Here is a 20819-nt window from a genome sequence, read left to right as displayed (position 1 = left end):
ACGTGTTAGCCTGACATCAGTAGTGGGGAAAATGTTGGAATCAATCATTATGAAACAGCAGCGCATTTAGAAAGCAGTGATAGGATTGGTCCAAGTCAGCATGGATTTATGAAAGGGAAATCATGCTTGACAAATCTTCTGGAATTTTTTGAGGATGTAACTAGTAGAGTGGACAGGGGAGAATCAGTGGATGTGGTGTATTTGGACTTTCAAAAGGCTTTTGACAGGGTCCCACACAAGAGATTGATATGCAAAATCAAAGCATATGGTACTGGGGATAATGTACTGACGTGGATAGAGAACTGGTTGGCAGACAGGAAGCAGAGAGTCAGGATAAACGGGTCCTTTTCAGAATGGCAGGCAGTGACTAGTGGGGTGCCGCAGGGCTCGGTGCTGGGACCCCAGCTCTTTACAATATACATTAATGATTTAGATGATGGAATTGAGTGTAATATCTCCAAGTTTGCAGATGACACTAAACTGGGTGGCGGTGTGAGCTGTGAGGAGGATGCCAAGAGGCTGCAGGGTGACTTGGACAGGTTAGGCGAATGGGCAAATACATGGCAGATGCAGTATAATGTGGATAAATGTGAGGTTATCCACTTTGGGGGCAAAAACACGAAGGCAGAATATTATCTGAATGGCGGCAGGTTAGGAAAAGGGGAGGTGCAGCGAGACCTGGGTGTCATAGTTCATCAGTCCTTGAAAGTTGGCATGCAGGTACAGCAGGCGGTGAAGGCGGCAAATGGTATGTTGGCCTTCATAGCAAGGGGATTTGAGTATAGGAGCAGGGAGGTCTTACTGCAGTTGTACAGGGCCTTGGTGAGGCCCCAGCTGGAATATTGTGTTCAGTTTTGGTCTCCTAATCTGAGGAAGGACGTTCTTGCTATTAAGGGAGTGCAGCGAAGGTTCACCAGACTGATTCCAGGGATGGCTGGACTGACATATGAGGAGAGACTGGATCAACTGGGCCTTTACACACTGGAGTTTAGAAGGATGAGAGGGGAGCTCATAGAAACATAAGATTCTGACGGGACTGGACAGGTTGGATGCAGTAAGAATGTTACCGATGTTGAGGAAGTCCAGAACCAGGGGACAGAGTCTTAGGATAAGGGGTAAGCCATTTAGGACTGAGATGAGGAGAAACTTCTTCACTCAGAGAGTTGTTAACCTGTGGAATTCCCTGCCGCAGAGAGTTGATGATGGCAGTTCATTGGATATATTCAAGAGGGAGTTAGATATGGCCCTTACGGGGCTAAGGGATCAAGGGTTATGGAGAGAAAGCAGGAAAGGGGTATTGAAGGAATGATCAGCCATGATCTTATTGAATGGTGATGCAGGCTCGAAGGGCCGAATGGCCTGCTCCTGCACCTATTTTCTATGTATCTATGTTTTAAGTCCCAGTCCAGAGACTTGAGCACATAAATCTAGGCTGACACCCCAGTGCAGTGCTGAGGGAGTGCTACAGTTTTGGCCGTTAAACCTAGGCCCCGTCTGCTCGCTCAGGTGGATGTAAAAGAACCCATGGCACTATTTCGAAGAAGAGCAGGGGAGTTAACTCCGGTGTCCTGGACAATATTTATCCTTCAATAACAGCTTCTCTGGTCGTTATCGCATTGCTGTTTGTGGAAGCTTGCTGTGCACAAATTGGCTGCTACATTACAACAGTGATGACACTCCAAAAAGTACTTAATTGGCTGTACGCCGCTTTGGGATGTCCGGTGGCTGTGAAAGGCGCTATATAAATGCAAGTCTTTTTAGTCCTGTGCGGTGTATGAGAGGTAATCAAAAGAATGCTGGGGTGAATAGTTTAAAGGAATTGGGGGGCGGTTGAGGAGATTTGAGGGGAAATTCTTCATCCCGAGGGTGGTGGGGGTCTGGAACTCACGGCCTGAAAGGGTGGTAGAGGCAGAAACGCTCACCACATTTAAAATGTACTGGATGTGCACATGAAGTACCGTAACCTACAGGGCTATGGACCAAGAGCTGGAAAGTGGGATTAGGCTGGATAGCTCATTGTCGGCCGGCGCGGATACGATGGGCTGAAATGGCTTCCTTCTGTGCTGTAAATTTCTATGATTCTATGAACAGAATTGACAGCGACTCACCATCAATTTAATGCCACGTCATGGCTGAGTAAATTTACTTTGTGCGCCTACAAAGCGGACATCAGGGCTGCTGCCTACTCTTTAATTCTTTGTCTCAATCTCACAACGGTTTACAGAACAGGAGCAAGTGGCACACACAAGGCAAGATAAACACCGAATATTTGTCTATGGAATGTTGTCCTTTATTGCAAGGGCGATAGAGTATAAAAGCAGAGAAGTCCTGCTACAGTTGTACAGGGTATTGGTGCGGCCACACCTGGAGCATTGCGTGCAGTTTTGGTCTCTGTATTTAAGGAAGGATATACTTGCATTGGAGGCTGTTCAGAGAAGGTTCACTAGGTTGATTCCTGAGATGAAGGGGTTGTCTTATGAAAATAGGTTGGGCCTATACTCATTGGAGCTTAGAAGAATTAGAGGTGATGTTATTGAAATGTATAAGATTCTGAGGGGGCTTGACAAGGTGGATGCAGAGAGGATGTTTCCCCTCGTGGGAGAATCTAGAACTAGGAGGCATAATTTCAGAATAAGGGGTCGCCCACTTAAAACGGAGATAAGGAGGAATTTCTTCTCAGAGGGTTGTGAACCTCTGGAATTCTCTGCCCCAGAGAGCTATGGCGGCTGGGTCATTGAATATATTCAAGGCCGAGATACAGATTTTTCGGAGCGCCCTGAAAATAGAAAAGCCTAAAATCCAGCCCTAATATTTTCCTGACAACCGAAGCCTAAATGCAACCTGCAGCATGAATGGATTTTTCCCAGCCACACCGTTCCCGTTCCGAGGATAAAAGAAAAAAAAGAGAAGCACCAGAGAATAGAGAGAGGGGTGGAAAGATAGAATGAGGGAAGCTAAAGAAAAAGAGGAACGAGCAGAGGAGAGAGAGAGAGAGAAAACAGATGACATGAAGGCAGCAGAGACAGGCAGGTATGTGACCATATTCTCCAATTTGCCACCTGCAAGGGTAGATCAACTGGTCATATTAAAGGTCCTGCGTCAAGGACATGCATCCCGTAACACGTTCTCTATCACATTTAGCTTCTAAAACAGCATAGCCTCCGACTCACTGACATGGGAGATCAGCTGATTTTATCAATAAAAGATTTTATTAACAATGCCACAGAGATCTATTCCACAGGTACTGCTTTGCTAGCACATGTTCCCATCGGAATGCATCTGCTTGAGTCGGCACAGAACAGCTTCATCAGCAGTCTCCGATATTTACGCTGAAATCATACACCTTATGAAGTGCGTCAACCCATCCACAGCCCAAGCTCAAGCAACGCAGCTCCACAGGTTTTTAAACTCATATTTTGTATTTGTTCTTATTTCTTAAAATTTTGACAGCCTGGTGTTTTGGTACAACCTAGGCCGACACTTCAGTGTAGTGTTGAGTGAGTCAAACAGCCTTCATCATGTTGTAATGTCTACGTTTTTAAAAAATTCATTCCTGGGATGTGGGCGTCACTGACAAGGCCAGCATTTATTGCCCATCCCTCATCGTCCTTGTGAAGGTGGTGGTGAGCCGCCTTCTTGAATTGTTGCAGTCCGTGTGTGAAGGTGCTCCCACAGTGCTGTTAGGGAGGGGGTTCCAGGATTTTGACCCAGCGACGATGAAGGAAAGGCCGATATATTTCCAAGTTAGGACGGTGTGTGACTTGGAAGGGACCTTGCAGGTGATAGTGTTCCCATGCGCCTGCTGCCCTTGTCTTTCCAGATAGCAGAGGTCGCAGGTTTGGGAGGTGCTGCCGAAGAAGCCTTGGCAAGTTGCTGCAGTGCATCTTGTAGACGGTACACACTGCAGCCACGGTGCGCCGATGGTGGAGGGAGTGAATGTTTAAGGTGGTGGATGGGCTGCCAATCAAGCGGGCTGTTTTGTCCTGGATGGTGTCGAGCTTCTTGAGTGTTGTTGGAGCTGCACTCATCCAAGCAAGTGGACAGTATTCCATCACACTCTTGACTTGTGCCTTATAGATGGTGGAAAGGCTTTGGGGAGTCAAGAGACGAGACACTCGCTGCAGAATACCCAGCCTCTGACCTGCTCTTGTGACCACAGTATTTATGTGGCTGGTCCAGTTAAGTTTCTGGTCAATGGTGACCAGAATATCTGATATAGAATTACTGCATGGTAAACATCTATACATGCCTGCAAGAGCAGGAACTTACACATCCCTGCCTTGTGTGACTTAGGGGCTGGTGATGAGCTGGGATTGGTCATATCTGCAGATGGAAGAGCAACAAGCAGCTATTTTCCAATTTCTATGTCTCGCGTAGATAAAATTAGAGCTGCCATGTTTCCGGTTTCCTTCCTTCCTTCCACCATTGCCAGGGTTGGGAGCAAGCACCAGGCCTCAGGGAACAGGAGGGCCCATGACAATGGGTGCAGAATCTCCTGCACACAGCATTTTGAGCTGTTCGTTGATGGCATGTGGCCCTCGCTCCCCAAAGGATAAACAAATCTGTCTGGACCCACCTAGCACCTGACATGATACAATAATCTTAACTCAAGGACACTAATACTTCAATTGTAGAGTTCTATCAGGTAGAGGGTTGTGTTATTTATGTAATGCAACAACTTGGAGCAGAGCTTCCAGCCATTAAAAATAAGAGGCCAATCTAATATTGGTCTCCATGGCAACATACTTTCGCTTGCATCAGTTTTAATCCATGTTAACGTAGAAATAACGAGTGCATGTCTTACCTCTTTCAGGATCCTCTCATTGAAAAACTGCTGAAGCTTCTCATTGCAGTAATTAATGCAGAACTGCTCAAAGCTATTGTGCTCGAAATATTCTGTGAAACACAAACTAGAAAAGGTCAGCAGCACAGCCATTGATCATTGCTCAAGCTCTTCTCGATAATCTTATGAGGATGGAGTTATACTGCAATCTGTGTGAACTAAAACTGGTGCAAGATGGCCTCCCGGTCTTGCATTTACCAGGATGTTGCCTGGACTGGAGAATTTTAGTTCTGAGGAAAGATTGGATAGGCTGGCTTTTTCTTTAGAACAGAGGAGGCTGAGGGGAGACCTTGTTGAGTTGTATAAAATTATGAGGGGCCGGGATAGAGTGGATAGGAAGGACCTATTTCCCTTAGCAGAGGGGTCAACAACCAGGGGCCATAGATTTAAAGTAATTGGTAGAAGGTTTAGAGGGGATTCGGGGGGAAATTTCTTCACCCAAAGGATGGTGGGGGTCTGGAACTCACTGCCTGAAAGGGTGGTAGAGGCAGAAACACTCGCTACATTTTTAAAATATTTAACCTGCAGGGCTACGGACCAAGAGCTGGAAAGTGGGATTAGGCTGGATAGCTGTTTGTCAGCCGGCGTGGACACGATGGGCTGAAATGGTCTCCTTCCATGCTGTAAATTTCTATGATTCTATGATCTCATAGCTTTAATGTACAGGGTAGTCTTCTGAGATACACGGCCCATTCACACAGAAGCTGGCATTGGTCAATCTATCAGTACAAGAGACTTTAGGTTACTGCAGCCGGATAATGATCAGAAGTCCAGTGTGTCAGGGGCAAGACTTGGCAAACTAAGCATAAGTAATGCATTTAACTTCCTTAAGCAGTTGGTTAAAGTATACTTATATGAAATGCAAAAGAATGTTCACAAAACTAATCACCTGAATTTTGTGTGAAGTGCCTCGACCTCAATAATGTCTTTCTCTCTCTCCAGCACCCTCAACAGAAATTCCCCCTCCCTTCTATTGCAACTCAGTTTTTCCCTCCAAACATGGTCTATATTCCCTTCCTCCGTCTTATCACTTCTTCCCCAGCATGGGGTCTCTCCCTTTGTCACCCGCCAAAAGTTTTCTCTCTCTCCCTTTCCAACATGAACTCAATCTTCGCCCTCAGCATGGTCTCTCTCTCCAGCCCCCAACAGAATGTTTCTCTCTCCCTCAGTCCTACCTCAGGGTTTCTATCCTTTTCTCCAAATTCAGCTATTAATCCGAATATCATCACGTGGGTTCACTGGAAGGATGTCTCGAAGTTCCGAATTCCCTATGATTATTATTTACCATCATAGGGAAACGTGCTTCTGTTTTGATCACCGCCATTAGACAGTAAGCACTGTAATTATTATAACTTACTGTTGACCAGGGAGCCATTAACTGCTCCGTTCTGGCTACACTTTCTCTGCGTCGTGCTACAATTAACTGCTGGAATCCGACCTCATCCCGATGACAGTAATCCTGAGAGAGAATGAAGGGGGTGGCAGGGGAGAGAGAGAGGGAGGGGGGGGGGGGGCGGGGGGGGGAACATGGAGATGGCAGAAACTCTGAACAAATATTTTGTATCAGTCTTTACGGTGGAGGACACTAACAATACTCCAACAGTGGATAGTCAAGGGGCTATAGGGTAGGGAGGAACTTAACACAATCACAATCACTAAGGAGGTGGTACTCAGTAAGATAATGGGACTAAGGTGGATAAATCCCCTGGACCCGATGGCTTGCATCCGAGGTTCTTAAGAGAAGTAGCGGCAGGGATTGTGGATGCATTGGTTGTAATTTACCAAAATTCCCTGGATTCTGGGGAGGTCCCAGCAGATTAGAAAACTGTAAATGTAACGCCCCTATTTAAACAAGGAGGCAGACAAAAAGCAGGAAGCTATAAACCAGTTAGCCTAACATCTGTGGTTGGGAAAATGTTGGAGTCCATTATTAAAGAAGCAGCAGCAGGACATTTGGAAAAGCAAAATTCGGTCAGGCAGAGTCAGCATGGATTTATGAAGGGGAAGTCATGTTTGACAAATTTGCTGGAGAGGATGTAACGAACAGGGTGTATAAAGGGGAACCAGTGGATGTGGTGTATTTGAACTTCCAGAAGGCATTTGACAAAATGCCACATAAAAGGTTACTGCACAAGATAAAAGTTCACGAGGTTGGGGGTAATATATTAGCATGGATAGAGGATTGGCGAACTAACAGAAAACAGAGAGTCGGGATAAATGGCTCATTCTCGGGTTGGCAATCAGTAATGAGTGGGGTGCCACAGGGATCAGTGCTGGGATTCTAACTATTTACAATCTATATTAACGACTTGGAAGAAGGGACTGAGTGTAATGTAACCAAGTTTGCTGATGATACAAAGATGGGAGGAAAAACAATGTGCGAGGAGGACACAAAAAATCTGCAAAAGGACATAGGCTAAGTGAGTGAACAAAAATTTGGCAGATGGAGTATAATGTTGGAAAGTGTGAGGTCATGCATGGCAGAAAAAAATCAAAGAGCAAGTTATTATTTAAATGGAGAAAGATTGCAAAGTGCTGCAGTACAGTGGGACCTGGGAGTACTTGTGCATGAAACACAAAAGGTTAGTATGCAGGTACAGCAAGTGATCAGGAAGGCCAATGGAATCTTGGCCTTTATTGCAATGGGGATGGAGTCTAAAAGCAGGGAAGTCTTGTTACAGTTATACAGGGTATAGGTGAGGCCACACCTGGAATACTGCATGCAGTTTTGGTTTCCATATGTACGAAAGGATATATTTGCTTTAAAGGCAGTTCAGAGAAGGTTCACTTGGTTGAGTCCGGAGATGAGGGAGTTGACTTATGAGGAATGGTCGAGGAGGTCGACTCACTGGAATTCAAAAGAATGAGAGGTGACCTTATCGAAATGTACAAGATTATGAGGGGGCTTAACAAGGTGGATGCAGAGAGGATGTTTCCACTGATAGGGGAGACTAGAACTAGGGGGCATAATCTCAGAATAAGGGGCCGCCCATTTAAAACTGAGATGAGGAGGAATTTCTTCTCAGAGGATTGTAAATCTGTGGAAGTCGCTGCCTTAGAGAGCTGTGGAAGCTGGGACATGGAATAAATTTAAGACAGGGATAGACTGTTTCTTAACCGATAAGGGAATAAGAGATTATGGGGAGCGGGCAGGGAAGTGGACCCGAGTCCATGATCGGATCAGCCATGATCTTATTAAATGGTGGAGCAGGCTCAAGAGCCGTGTGGTCTACTCCTGCTCCTATTTCTTATTTTCTAAAGAGGGGTGGAGAGAGAGAGGGGGCGAGGGGGGAGCGAGAGAGAGAGAGGGGGCGAGCGAGAGGGAGGCGGGCGAGAGAGAGAGGGGGCGAGGGGGGGGCGAGCGAGAGAGAGGGGGGGCGAGCGAGAGAGAGGGGGCGAGGGGGGAGCGAGAGAGAGAGAGAGGGGGCGAGGGGGGAGCGAGAGAGAGAGAGAGGGGGCGAGGGGGGAGCGAGAGAGAGAGAGAGGGGGCGAGGGGGGAGCGAGAGAGAGAGAGAGGGGGCGAGGGGGGAGCGAGAGAGAGAGAGAGGGGGCGAGGGGGGAGCGAGAGAGAGAGGGGGCGAGGGGGGAGCGAGAGAGAGAGAGAGGGGGCGAGGGGGGAGCGAGAGAGAGAGAGGGGGCGAGGGGGGAGCGAGAGAGAGAGAGGGGGCGAGGGGGGAGCGAGAGAGAGAGAGGGGGCGAGGGGGGAGCGAGAGAGAGAGAGGGGGCGAGGGGGGAGCGAGAGAGAGAGAGGGGGCGAGGGGGGAGCGAGAGAGAGAGAGGGGGCGAGGGGGGAGCGAGAGAGAGAGAGGGGGCGAGGGGGGAGCGAGAGAGAGAGAGGGGGCGAGGGGGGAGCGAGAGAGAGAGAGGGGGCGAGGGGGGAGCGAGAGAGAGAGAGGGGGCGAGGGGGGAGCGAGAGAGAGAGAGGGGGCGAGGGGGGAGCGAGAGAGAGAGAGGGGGCGAGGGGGGAGCGAGAGAGAGAGAGGGGGCGAGGGGGGAGCGAGAGAGAGAGAGGGGGCGAGGGGGGAGCGAGAGAGAGAGAGGGGGCGAGGGGGGAGCGAGAGAGAGAGAGGGGGCGAGGGGGGAGCGAGAGAGAGAGAGGGGGCGAGGGGGGAGCGAGAGAGAGAGAGGGGGCGAGGGGGGAGCGAGAGAGAGAGAGGGGGCGAGGGGGGAGCGAGAGAGAGAGAGGGGGCGAGGGGGGAGCGAGAGAGAGAGAGGGGGCGAGGGGGGAGCGAGAGAGAGAGAGGGGGCGAGGGGGGAGCGAGAGAGAGAGAGGGGGCGAGGGGGGAGCGAGAGAGAGAGAGAGGGGGCGAGGGGAGAGCGAGAGAGAGAGAGGGGGCGAGGGGGGAGCGAGAGAGAGAGAGGGGGCGAGGGGGGAGCGAGAGAGAGAGAGGGGGCGAGGGGGGAGCGAGAGAGAGAGAGGGGGCGAGGGGGGAGCGAGAGAGAGAGAGGGGGCGAGGGGGGAGCGAGAGAGAGAGAGGGGGCGAGGGGGGAGCGAGAGAGAGAGAGAGGGGGCGAGGGGGGAGCGAGAGAGAGAGAGGGGGCGAGGGGGGAGCGAGAGAGAGAGAGGGGGCGAGGGGGGAGCGAGAGAGAGAGAGGGGGCGAGGGGGGAGCGAGAGAGAGAGAGGGGGCGAGGGGGGAGCGAGAGAGAGAGAGGGGGCGAGGGGGGAGCGAGAGAGAGAGAGGGGGCGAGGGGGGAGCGAGAGAGAGAGAGGGGGCGAGGGGGGAGCGAGAGAGAGAGAGGGGGCGAGGGGGGAGCGAGAGAGAGAGAGGGGGCGAGGGGGGAGCGAGAGAGAGAGAGGGGGCGAGGGGGGCGCGAGAGAGAGAGAGGGGGCGAGGGGGGAGCGAGAGAGAGAGAGAGGGGGCGAGGGGGGAGCGAGAGAGAGAGAGAGGGGGCGAGGGGGGAGCGAGAGAGAGAGAGGGGGCGAGGGGGGAGCGAGAGAGAGAGAGGGGGCGAGGGGGGAGCGAGAGAGAGAGAGGGGGCGAGGGGGGAGCGAGAGAGAGAGAGGGGGCGAGGGGGGAGCGAGAGAGAGAGAGGGGGCGAGGGGGGAGCGAGAGAGAGAGAGGGGGCGAGGGGGGAGCGAGAGAGAGAGAGGGGGCGAGGGGGGAGCGAGAGAGAGAGAGGGGGCGAGGGGGGAGCGAGAGAGAGAGAGGGGGCGAGGGGGGAGCGAGAGAGAGAGAGGGGGCGAGGGGGGAGCGAGAGAGAGAGAGGGGGCGAGGGGGGAGCGAGAGAGAGGGGGCGAGGGGGGAGCGAGAGAGAGGGGGCGAGGGGGGAGCGAGAGAGAGGGGGCGAGGGGGGAGCGAGAGAGAGGGGGCGAGGGGGGAGCGAGAGAGAGGGGGCGAGGGGGGAGCGAGAGAGAGGGGGCGAGGGGGGAGCGAGAGAGAGGGGGCGAGGGGGGAGCGAGAGAGAGGGGGCGAGGGGGGAGCGAGAGAGAGGGGGCGAGGGGGGAGCGAGAGAGAGGGGGCGAGGGGGGGGAGCGAGAGAGAGGGGGCGAGGGGGGAGCGAGAGAGAGGGGGCGAGGGGGAAATGGGGAAGGGAGAGAGAGGGTGAGAGCGTGAAGAGAGATAGGGAGGGTGGGAAGAGAGGGAGAGCGATGGAGAGTGGGAAGGGAGAGCGGTGTTTGGTGGGGGGGGGGGGGGGGAAGAGAGTGGGGGAGAACGCTGGGTTAGAAGCAAGAAAGAGAGGTAAAATGATGGAGAGTGAATAAGAAAGCACGGCTAAGAATGCGCGGAGAGAGAGATGTACATAGACAAAGAGCAAGTGCAGGAACTTGAGCTGTGGTGATTCAGGGCTTTTGAAACTGTGGACTGAGTTTTCTGCCGAATGATAAGCTCTTTTAAATCGTTGTTTTGATCGTGGTGCTCTGTGACTGATATTTTCCAATATATTTTCATGGATTTTTGTAAGCAGCTTTATTACTTTAGTCGCAGTTAACTTCTTTGCAACTCATCATCTTCAAAAAGCTCCCTATCAGTACAGAAGCTCAAAGATTTCCTACACCTTGGCAAATCCTTCATCTTAAATTTCAAACCTTTGAAGATTGAAAATAACTTTTCCAAACTCTGGCTTTTTTCCAGATATTCATTAGATTAGTGATAGAGTCTACTCTTCATTCCAACCATCTGATAATTCAATGCTGTCTTCACCAAACTCACACCTTGGTGTTATTTTACAGCTTAAATCAAATTAATGGATAATTTCACATTTATTGCGTTAAAAAAAATGACTATTAGTCAACTGCTCTACTGCCAGATCTGCTGAATTTCAGTAAACGTGCAGACTGAAAGCCAATAAAAAAATAACATTTCAAATGTTAAGAATGGAGACTCACCAAAGCCAGCAATGTCCAGAACCCCAATGAAGAAGTTGGAATTCTCAAAGGGGAAGCACTGATTAACCCGCTTCACGACGTGGTCAAAGAGACGACTGTAAACGGCCTTGGCCAGGGCCTCACGAGCATTGTTTGCCTGCTCCACCTTTAAAGGCACCCTGCAAAACATCAGACCTGGTTTTAATCAAGGGCGATCGGTGAGCTTTTGATTCAGGATTTAGTCAGTGAGCAATGAAAGCACCATCTTGCCAATAGTTGTGTGTCTCTACACATGCAACGATGTTGAGTTGCTCCTAGCTTTTTGATTAGTCCACGATCACCACAAGTGCTGTCAAAGGCTCAGGAGGCACCAATTGGATCTCAGAACCATCCAGCAGGAACGCCATCATGACTTACCGCTTTTGTTCTGCTCTTGCTGAGCGTATTGATGGTCATATCCAGAGCTTGTGGTTCCATTCTAAACCAACCATCCACCCCGCCTCCCACCCTCCCCGCCGAACTCTTAACATCGCCCCTCCCCCACACCACACCACCCTGTTCTACAGCCTCCCACGAAACAATTCTGGAGCCAATGAGCAACGTCACAGGAGATCGACTAATCAAGGGACAAATGACGGAATGGAATATATTGGGCTGAAAACCGCGGCCTCTCTGGGTGCATACGATGAGCGCACGCATCCAGCGAAGCCTCACAAAAGTCGGTTCTTGGCACGTGATGCGCATGCGGCGAGAACCAGCTTTTGCAAACTGTCTAAATTTCTTTTGATAGATCCAACGCATCCCCCACAGGAAAGACATATGCAGGGCAGAGATTTGGGCTATTTGCCTCAGTGGTGGGAAAATTATTGGAAAAAATCCTGAAAGACAGGATAAATCTACAGTTGGAAAGGCAAAGATTAATTAGGGACAGTCAGCACGGATTTGTTAAGGGAACATAGTGTTTGACTAACTTGACTGAATTTTTTGAGGCGGTAACCAGGAGGATCGATGAGGGTAGTGCAGATGGACTTTAGCAAAGCTTTTGATAAGGTCTCACATGGCACTGCTCACAAAGGTTAAAGCCCATGGGATCCAAGGCAAAGTGGCAAGTTGGATCCAAAATTGGCTTAGAGGTAGGAAGCAAAGAGTAATGGTTGATGGATGTTTTTGTGACTGGAAAGATGTTTCCAGTGGGGTTCCGCAGGGTTCAGTACTTGCTTTTTGTGGTATTCATCAATGATCTAGATTTGAATATAGGGAGTATGATTAAGAAGTTTGCAGAAGACACTAAAATTGGTTGTGTGGTTGATAATGAAGAGGAAAGTCATGGGCTGCAGGAGGATATCAATCTACTGGTCAGGTGGGCAGAGCAGTGGCAAATGGAATTTAATTCAGAGAAGTGTGAGGTGATGCACTTTGGGAGTGCTAATAAGGAAAGGGTATACACATTAAGCAGTAGGCCACTTAATAGTGTAGATGAACAAAGGGACCTTGAAGTGCTTGTCCACAGATCCCTGAAAGTAGGTCAGGTGGATAAGGTGGTTAAGAAGGCATATGGAATGCTTGCCTTTAGTTACCGAGGCATAGAATACAAGAGCAGGGAGGTTATGCTTAAATTGTATAATACTCTGGTTAGGCCACAGTTGGAGCACTGTGTGCAATTCTGGTTGTCGTATTATAGGAAGGACGTGATTGCATGAGAGGGTGCAGAGGAGATTTACTATGATGCTGCCTGAAGTAGAGAATCTTAGCTATGAGGACAGATTGGATAGGCTGGGGTTGTTCTCATTGGAACAGAGGAGGCCGAGAGGAGACCTCATTGAGATGTACAAAATTTTGAGGGGTCTGGATAGCAAGGGCCTATTTCCCTTGGTGGAGGGGGCAATTACGAGGGGACATAGTTTTAAAGTGGTTGGTGGAAGGTTCAGAGGGAATTTGAGGGGAGGCTTCTTCATGCAGAGGGATGTGGGGGTCTGGAACTCACTGCCTGGAAGAGTGATGGATGCAGAAACCCTCACCACATTTAAAAGGTGCTTGGATGGACACTTGAAGTGCCGTAACCTGCAGGGTTACGGACCTAGAGCTGGTAGGTGGGATTAGACTGGATAACCTTCTTGTTGGCTGGCGCAGATACGATGGTAAATACTGCAGGGAATCGAATACGGCCAGGGTGATCTCCTGGACTAGTTTTGATCACCTGGATGGGTCGGAAAGGAATTTTCCCAGATTTTTTTTCCCCAATTGGCCTGGGTTTTTAAATCTGGTTTTTGCCTCTCCTAGGAGATCACATGGCTCCGGTTGGGGTGGAGCGTAGAATGTTTCGGTGCAAGGGGTGTCGCAGTTGTTTGAGGTGGACTGGTTTGGGCTGGCTGCTCTTTACCTTTCAGTCATCGTTCATAGGTTTATATGTAACCTTCAGGGCTGCTGACCGAGGGCCGTGCGGCTCTTTGTCGGCCGGCGCGGAAACGATTGGCCAAAATGGCCTCCTTCTGCGCTGTAAATTTCTATGTTTCTAAACTCTTGCGCCTGGTAAAAAGCAGGCGTATAGCCTACTTTTACCAGCGTAAGAGTTTTAAAAACAGAAAAATTAAAATGAGCTCATTTTTATATTAAAACCCTGTCCATTAAGGTAAGTTTATTTTTTATTAAAACATTAAATAAAAATTCAACATTTAATTACATTTAATTTCAATTAATTTTAAATATGTGAGGTGTTTTTTCTTTATTGTGTTGTGTTTCTGTGTTTTGGGGGTATTCTCATTGATAGTAATGGAAGATAACAACAACAAACGGAGCTCCCATTATTATCAATGAGAATATTAGATGTTCATTGGTGGTCCAGGCCCATGTGATCCCAGGATATGAATACACTCCTGGAAGACATGTTCCCGTACGCTAGACTGCGAAACTCGGCCTCCGACCACGATCCTACATTCCTCCGGGACCACCAGATATTGTCATAAAACATTCTCGGGTCGGAGGCGTTCACCCGCAGGAAGCCTCCGACCACAATTCCCCCCCCCATTATTTTACATTTATAAACAATTTCTCATACAAGTCTATAAACCTGTACAAAATGATCATATGTACACTTCAGCCAGGATTAGTGGCAAGGGTAGAAGTTTGCACAGAATGTAAAGTATTTCAAACAGTTACCGTTCTCAGACGAATTGCAAAGGTAAACTTAGAACTGTTATCTTTAGAGCAGCATTTTTAATTGGCAACATCAAGAAAATATTTAATCCTCTCTTCAAAGCAACTTTTCAGTTTATCACAGCAGGAGTACTGCGACTGCTCACAACCAATAACATTAATTGGACTTCTTTTGACCAGACAGTGAAAGCATGATCAGTTACAAAGGATTATGACTAACATAAACATGGTTTTGTGATCCACTGTTCAACCCTGTACAAGTTTCAATATTCCCTTTAAACAATAAGCACTAATGACACTGCACAGTTTGAAGCTGTCGTGGAAATAAATTAGCCGAAATAAGCCATGGGGTCATTATCCATCAACTTCAATCGAGCGCCCTGCACTCTCGAGGCTAATAACGCCTCCAAGCCAGTACACATCATCACCATTAACTGATGACAAAATCAAAAGGAAAGAATAGACCCTTCAAGATAATTATGATATTTTTTTCCCCCAACTGTGATTTTTTTTAAAAAAGGGGGCTCTGATGTCGAGTGACCCTCTTCAAAACACTCGAGGACAATTTAACGTCATTATCGCTGATCTGCTATCCTGCATTTAGCATATTACTTTTTCTCATTGCATTAAGTCAACAAAAGGAAAAAAATATATATATTGTTCTTGACATTGCTATCGTGTATAGTGAACAGTTTTACATCTCCCATGAGGTGACTTATTTTGGAGGGGGGGGGGGGGGCGGAAAGAATAATGTTTAAAAGTAAGATGATTGCATGCTTGAGCAGTTTCAGGAAACATGCCATCATTGATCTAACATCTTTAATCATTTTGATCTACATCTGCTTTGAATGTTGCAACATCAGCTGCAGTTAATCGAGGCAAATGGAGGCAGGAAACCGAACAGCACCAAAACACAATTCTCAAGCACCTTCGAAAGCAACAACTTGTATTTATAAAGCGCCGTTAACGAAGTAAAACATCCCAAGGCGCTTCACAGGAGCGTTATCAATTTGTCACTGAGCCACATACAGGGATAGTATGGCAGATGACCAAGGGTTTAAGGAGTATTATACACAGCTTTGGGCATCATACTGTATGGGCTCAAGTTTCGGCCTGAGTTGCTCCTATTTTTTTTGAAGCAACTAGTTTAGAATGGAGCATCTTAGCAATTGCAATTCTCGGCATTTAGTTTGCTCCAGTTCCAGTGAGTTAGAATAGTTTCATTTTAGAACAGATTTTTTTTTTCAAAAGGGGGTGTGTCCAGCCACTTACACCTGTTTTGCAAGTTTAGGCAGCGAAAACTTACTCCAAACTAACTTAGAATGGAGTAAGTGTAGATTTTTGTACACTCAGAAAAACCTTGCCTACACTTATAAATCAAGCGTAGGGAACGAGAGATGGTGGGGGGGGGGGGGGGGGGGGGGGAGAAGGGGGGTTTACAAACATTAAACACTTCACTTTTACAAATAAAGAGCCATCAATAGTAAATGATAAATAAATCAATAAGTCAACCAATAAATCAAGCAAAAAAATATATATATTTTTTAAATGTTTAAAAATCAATAAATAAAAAAATAAAGTTTCTACTCACCACCCCCCCAGTATCTGTCTCTCTGCATTTCTGACAGCGGGGTGGGGAGAGGAAGGGGAAGAGGGCGAGGGCGAGGGGAAGGGTGAGGGCTGAACGGGAGGGGGGTGGGGGGGAAAGAGGCTGAACGGGCCCCGACGACGACGTGGAAGCCGGGCCGTCGTGGAGGACGTCGGGTGGGGCCCGCCCCCAGCAAGATGCTGGGCAGGTGGGCCCCGCCGACAATGTGGAGGGAAGGGGGGGGGGGGGAGGGCTGAACGGATGGGAGGGTGGCCCGAGTCCTGATCTTCGCCCAGTGAGCCCATTCGGCCAGGGCTAGGGCCGGCTTGCTTCGGGGCACCTCCCACGCAGCCTCAGGGGCCTGGAGCTTCTACACATGTGCGCACCCTCTAGCGCGCATGTGCAGAGATCCCGGCGCTGACCTGACTCCACCCCTGACCCCTTGTGCTGCGCCACGCCGACCACAAAGACGTCCTGAGGAGCTCGCAGAATCACAAGGTCGGTTTTCGGCGCTCCTTTTATTCCAGAACGTCAGCGCACCTGATGGAGGTGCGCATTTTTAGAGGGCGGAAACTTGGGCCCATAAGGAGCAATGGAAAAGCTGCAGAATAGGTTCAGTGGGATGTTACCAGCGATGATTGTGGAGTTATGAAGAGAAAGTTGATAAGTTAGAGCGCGTTTCACTCGAGCCGAGAAGGTTAATGGGTGACCCAATAGAAGATGATGAAGAGTTTTGCTAGGATTGTTTCCACTGGTCAACCAGATAGCAACGGGTGGACACAAATTTAAGATTAATCATCAAAATAATGAAAGAGGATCCTAGAATCGTTTTACACGTGGGGTGGTTCGAATGTGAAGCCCAGAAATTCTTTTCAAAGAGAATTGGATAGTAGCTTGAAAAAGATTATCAAAAAATATGAGGAGTGAAGAGGAGTGCGATCAGACTGGGTGGGATATTAAAGGGTATGGGGAGTGAAGAGAGTGGGATTAGACTGGGTGGGATATTAAAGAGTATGGGGAGTGAGCATGTGAGTGGGATTAGACTGGTGGGATATTAAAGGGTACGGGGAGTGAACAGGAGAGTGCAAACAAGGATGAGAATTTTAAAATTGCAAGATTAAGATTAAGATGGTCTCCTTCTGCCCAGGTGGAGAAAAGCACTGGCACAGACTTGATGGGACAAATTGTGTGTTTCTGCACTATAACTCTATGCTTCGAGCGAAGGGAACTTCCCGCAGTCAGTTTAATAGTATGTATGGCAAGTTATTCATCATTCTATCCAACTGAAGAAAGGCCATTCATCCAGTTCACCAATAGCAGACACAGGACCGGAACGCCATGGAGTGGGTCACTTACCAGATGTTGGCCAAAACAAACTGTTCGCAGTACCCTCAATTCCAGGCAACTGGTGGCTTACAAACATTCCGAACCATCAGCCAGGAGAAACATTTACTGCACAAGACAGCAACGTGTACTGCAGGTCTACCATTCTAGAGGACAGGAGGGACCAACCAGCAGCTAAATATTCTCAAACTTGCAGAGGTCAGCTTTGGCTCAGTGACAGCATTGCTGCCGACTTCAGAGCCTTGAGCGCACAATCTAGGCTGACACTCCAGCGCAGCGCCGAGCCGAGCCAACACCCAGCCAGAACGCACTACTTTCAAGTTTAAAGAGTAGTGATAAACTTGCTATGTATTTCCAGAATTTTCTGTTTTTATTTGCTTTTCAACAAACAGTTCTTTTTAACTTTTGCTGAATTGACACAAATTTCTATAACATCTGATAATTTACAGGACTGAATTGCTGGAATTGCATTTTGTGACACATTTGAACAGAACTGGAAATTAGGCGAGGTCGTGGCAATCTGCCCCTCTTCTCATAAAAGCATTTAAGTGCTGATTGTGATGAGAGTGTGATGCGATTGTCAATTATTGTGCAAAGCGCAACAGTAAACAGAATAAAAGTGATGATAAGCAAGTAAATCAGGTTATGATGCAAAGAGCTGTTAAAGAATCCGGTGCTTGTTGAGTTTGGATTGTGGCTCCCAGCGCCTGTATGGCTGCTCCCCCTGTTCTCACTGCTGCAGCCGGATCCCTCATACAATCATAGAAATTTACAACATGGAAGGAGGCCATTTTTGCCCATCATATCCACACCGGCCGACAAACAGCAATCCAGCCTAATCCCACTTTCCAGCTCTTGGTCCGTAACCCTCTAAGTTACGCCACTTCAAGTGCACATGCAAGTACTTTTTAAATGTGGTGAGGGTCTCTGCCTCTACCACCCTTTCAGGCAGTGAATTCCAGACCCCCACCACCCTCGGTGAAGAATTTCCCCTCAAATCAGCTCTAAACCTCGTACCAATTACTTTAAATCTATGCCCCCTGGCAGCTGAACCCTCTGCTAAGAGAAATAGGTCCGTCCTATCCACTCTATCCATGCCCCTCATAATTTCATTCACCTCAATCAGGTCTCCCCTCTAGGCTGACTCTCCTAGTGCAGTGCTGAGGGAGTGCTGTATTGTCGGAAGTGCCGTATTGTCGGAGGTGCCGTCTTTTGGATGAGATGTTAAACCGAGGCCCCTTCTGCCTTCTCAGGTGCACGTAAAAGATCCCATGGCACTATTTCTGCGAAGAGCAGGGGAGTTATCTCCAGAGTCCTGGCCAATATTTATCCCTCAATCAACATCACAAAAACAGATTATCTGGTCGTTGTCACATTGCTGTTTGTGGGAACTTGCTGTGCACATTTCCCACATTACAAGTGACTGCACTCCAAAATTACTTCATTGGCTGTAAAGCGTTTTGAGGTGGTCGTGAAATGCACTCTATCTTCTTACTTCTTACCCAAAGTCTTTCTTCTTACCCAAAGTGAGTAAAGAAACTCCTTGATTTTCCAGCAACTAATCAGAAACCACCTTCTTCACACTGTCACTAGAGAGATCGCGTAAAACACACTTCCAAATTCCCTCACTGGGACGTGCACTTTCACATTCATCACCCTCTCACAACAGCATACTCTCTGACTCACTGTGAGAAACACCGAGACATGTACGAGCAGCGCAAGTCTTCTTTTGCTCAATGAAATTCTAAACCATCAAACTAGCTGTGAAATGGGAGGGCTCTGATGATTAGGGAAATCGCAGTGTGTTCTTATGCAGCCACTTGCAAAGTAGAACCAATAAAACATTTATATTCAGACATTCTGAATGCCTGAATTCATGTCATAGCATCGCCATTGTCAATTATGTAATCTATGAAACCATTTTTAAAAATTACGCCGTGATTTTATAGATTGTGATGATGAACACTTCAGCACAGAGCTGCCAAGTCTATTATTTCTTAATTACGCCACATTGCAGGAACAAGTGACTAACATCGAGTGTAGCTTTATTTATAAACAGAACACGAAGACGCTTCCTCTCCTGCTGACAAGCTACACAAAGGAGTTCAAATAGGCCTCAGAATGTACCAGCAATTAGAGATTAGGATAAAGGGGCTGTGCACATCCAATTACACTCAAACAGACACAACGTCCATATAAAGCCTCAAAAGCTACAACTTTTTTTTGCAGCATTCACAAACTGTACAATTTACAATGTAAAAAATTCCATAAAACATGTCCTCTCCAATAAGCTCCCTTCTACATTCTTCTCATACATACAAATTGCTGGACGGGGAAATACCACGGTCCAGCTAGCTCTCCTTCTCCCATGCTGGGAGTCGCATGGTACAATAATAGAGTTGTTGACTATAATCACAGCAATCAATCTCGATCAATGATTCTACAACAGACCCAGACCCGACACGAGAAAAACCCCAGTGGTGGAGAGCTTTGGGAGCCATAGGTGCAAAAGCCACCTTTCTCCTCCCAAGCATGCTATAGTTAACCATGCCATCTCTCAGATTACATGCTGATTTATTAGAAACTGACTGATGCATTAATGCGCACAATCCCGTTCTTCAAACCAGTGCTGACTGTTGCCGGGTTTCACTTGGTGCAGCGTGGTCCATTAAAATGACTAACGGGATGCTGTGATCGGTCAGTGCACCTAGCAACAAACGGCAAGACACAACCTCTCCACATTTCATACAAAGGTTCTGACAAAAGGGTCGCCAACCTGAAACGTTAACTGTTTGTTTCTCTCGCCACAGATGCTGCCTGACCTGCTGAGTGCTACCAGCATTTTCTGTTTTTAATCTTCAAATTTCATGACATATTTATTTGACGTAACATTTTCCAAAAGTCCCAGAGTATTGGAAAGATAACAGGGACTTTGCTAATTACCACAAAGTTAATTCAGGGAATATTTCACCTCATTCATAAAGGACTTGATGCACTTTTTGTGTGCAATGAGAAGTTAGATATCCAGCTCAAAGCTATTTTACTTTGGATTCATCATCATAGGCGGTCCCTCGAACAAGGATGACTTGCTTCCACGAGTTCACAGGTGTTTCAATGAAGGACCCAATGTTCCAGTTCTGAACTCCAATTGAGGGGGTGGAAGATGCCTGCGCGTGAATTTTTTTTTTTCAACGTGTGGTGACCGTTGCACACCAGCCACCACACAGGCTTAACAGAGCTCGGTCTTGGTCCAGTGGCAAGACTGGAGACCTGCTCTGCTGCACGGACCTAGCACACACACATATCGCAGTGTGGGCTGCCCCTGGGCCCTCGCCTCTTCTGGGCCCCGTACCCTCATCTGTCGCACCTCCGCCACGATCTCTCACCGCTCCTCCACCATAAACATTAACCGCATCACGCCACAAACACTTGCCGCTCATCCGCCCCGACTTCTTTGTACCTGGGCCCTGCTGATGTGCCTGCCCACGCTCCAAAACGAAGACCAAGGTTTTGATGTCACCCAGTCGCCCATCTCAAAATTGTCGCACACTTGGAGCAGCTCATGCTGGAGGTTGAAGTGGTA

The 20819-nt window shown here is 48.2% G+C and overlaps 1 protein-coding gene across 5 annotated transcripts in view; it reads right to left on the bottom strand.

Moving 5' to 3' along the window:
* myo6a (myosin VIa) overlaps positions 1–20819 on the bottom strand; it is a 265925-nt gene that overhangs the window by 69647 nt on the left and 175459 nt on the right. For all 5 annotated transcript variants that reach the window (XM_070889988.1, XM_070889986.1, XM_070889990.1 and 2 more), the window contains exons 13-14: positions 11173–11330; positions 4805–4896 (exon numbers count right to left, since the gene is read on the bottom strand). In XM_070889988.1, the coding sequence (XP_070746089.1) occupies positions 4805–4896; positions 11173–11330 (250 nt within the window). The remainder of the gene's footprint in view (positions 1–4804; positions 4897–11172; positions 11331–20819) is intronic.

This window comes from Pristiophorus japonicus, chromosome 9, assembly GCF_044704955.1.
Source record: "Pristiophorus japonicus isolate sPriJap1 chromosome 9, sPriJap1.hap1, whole genome shotgun sequence".
Lineage (NCBI taxonomy): Eukaryota > Metazoa > Chordata > Chondrichthyes > Pristiophoridae > Pristiophorus > Pristiophorus japonicus.
Note: the sequence above shows the minus strand (reverse complement) of the source record. Positions and strands in the feature narration are given on the sequence as shown.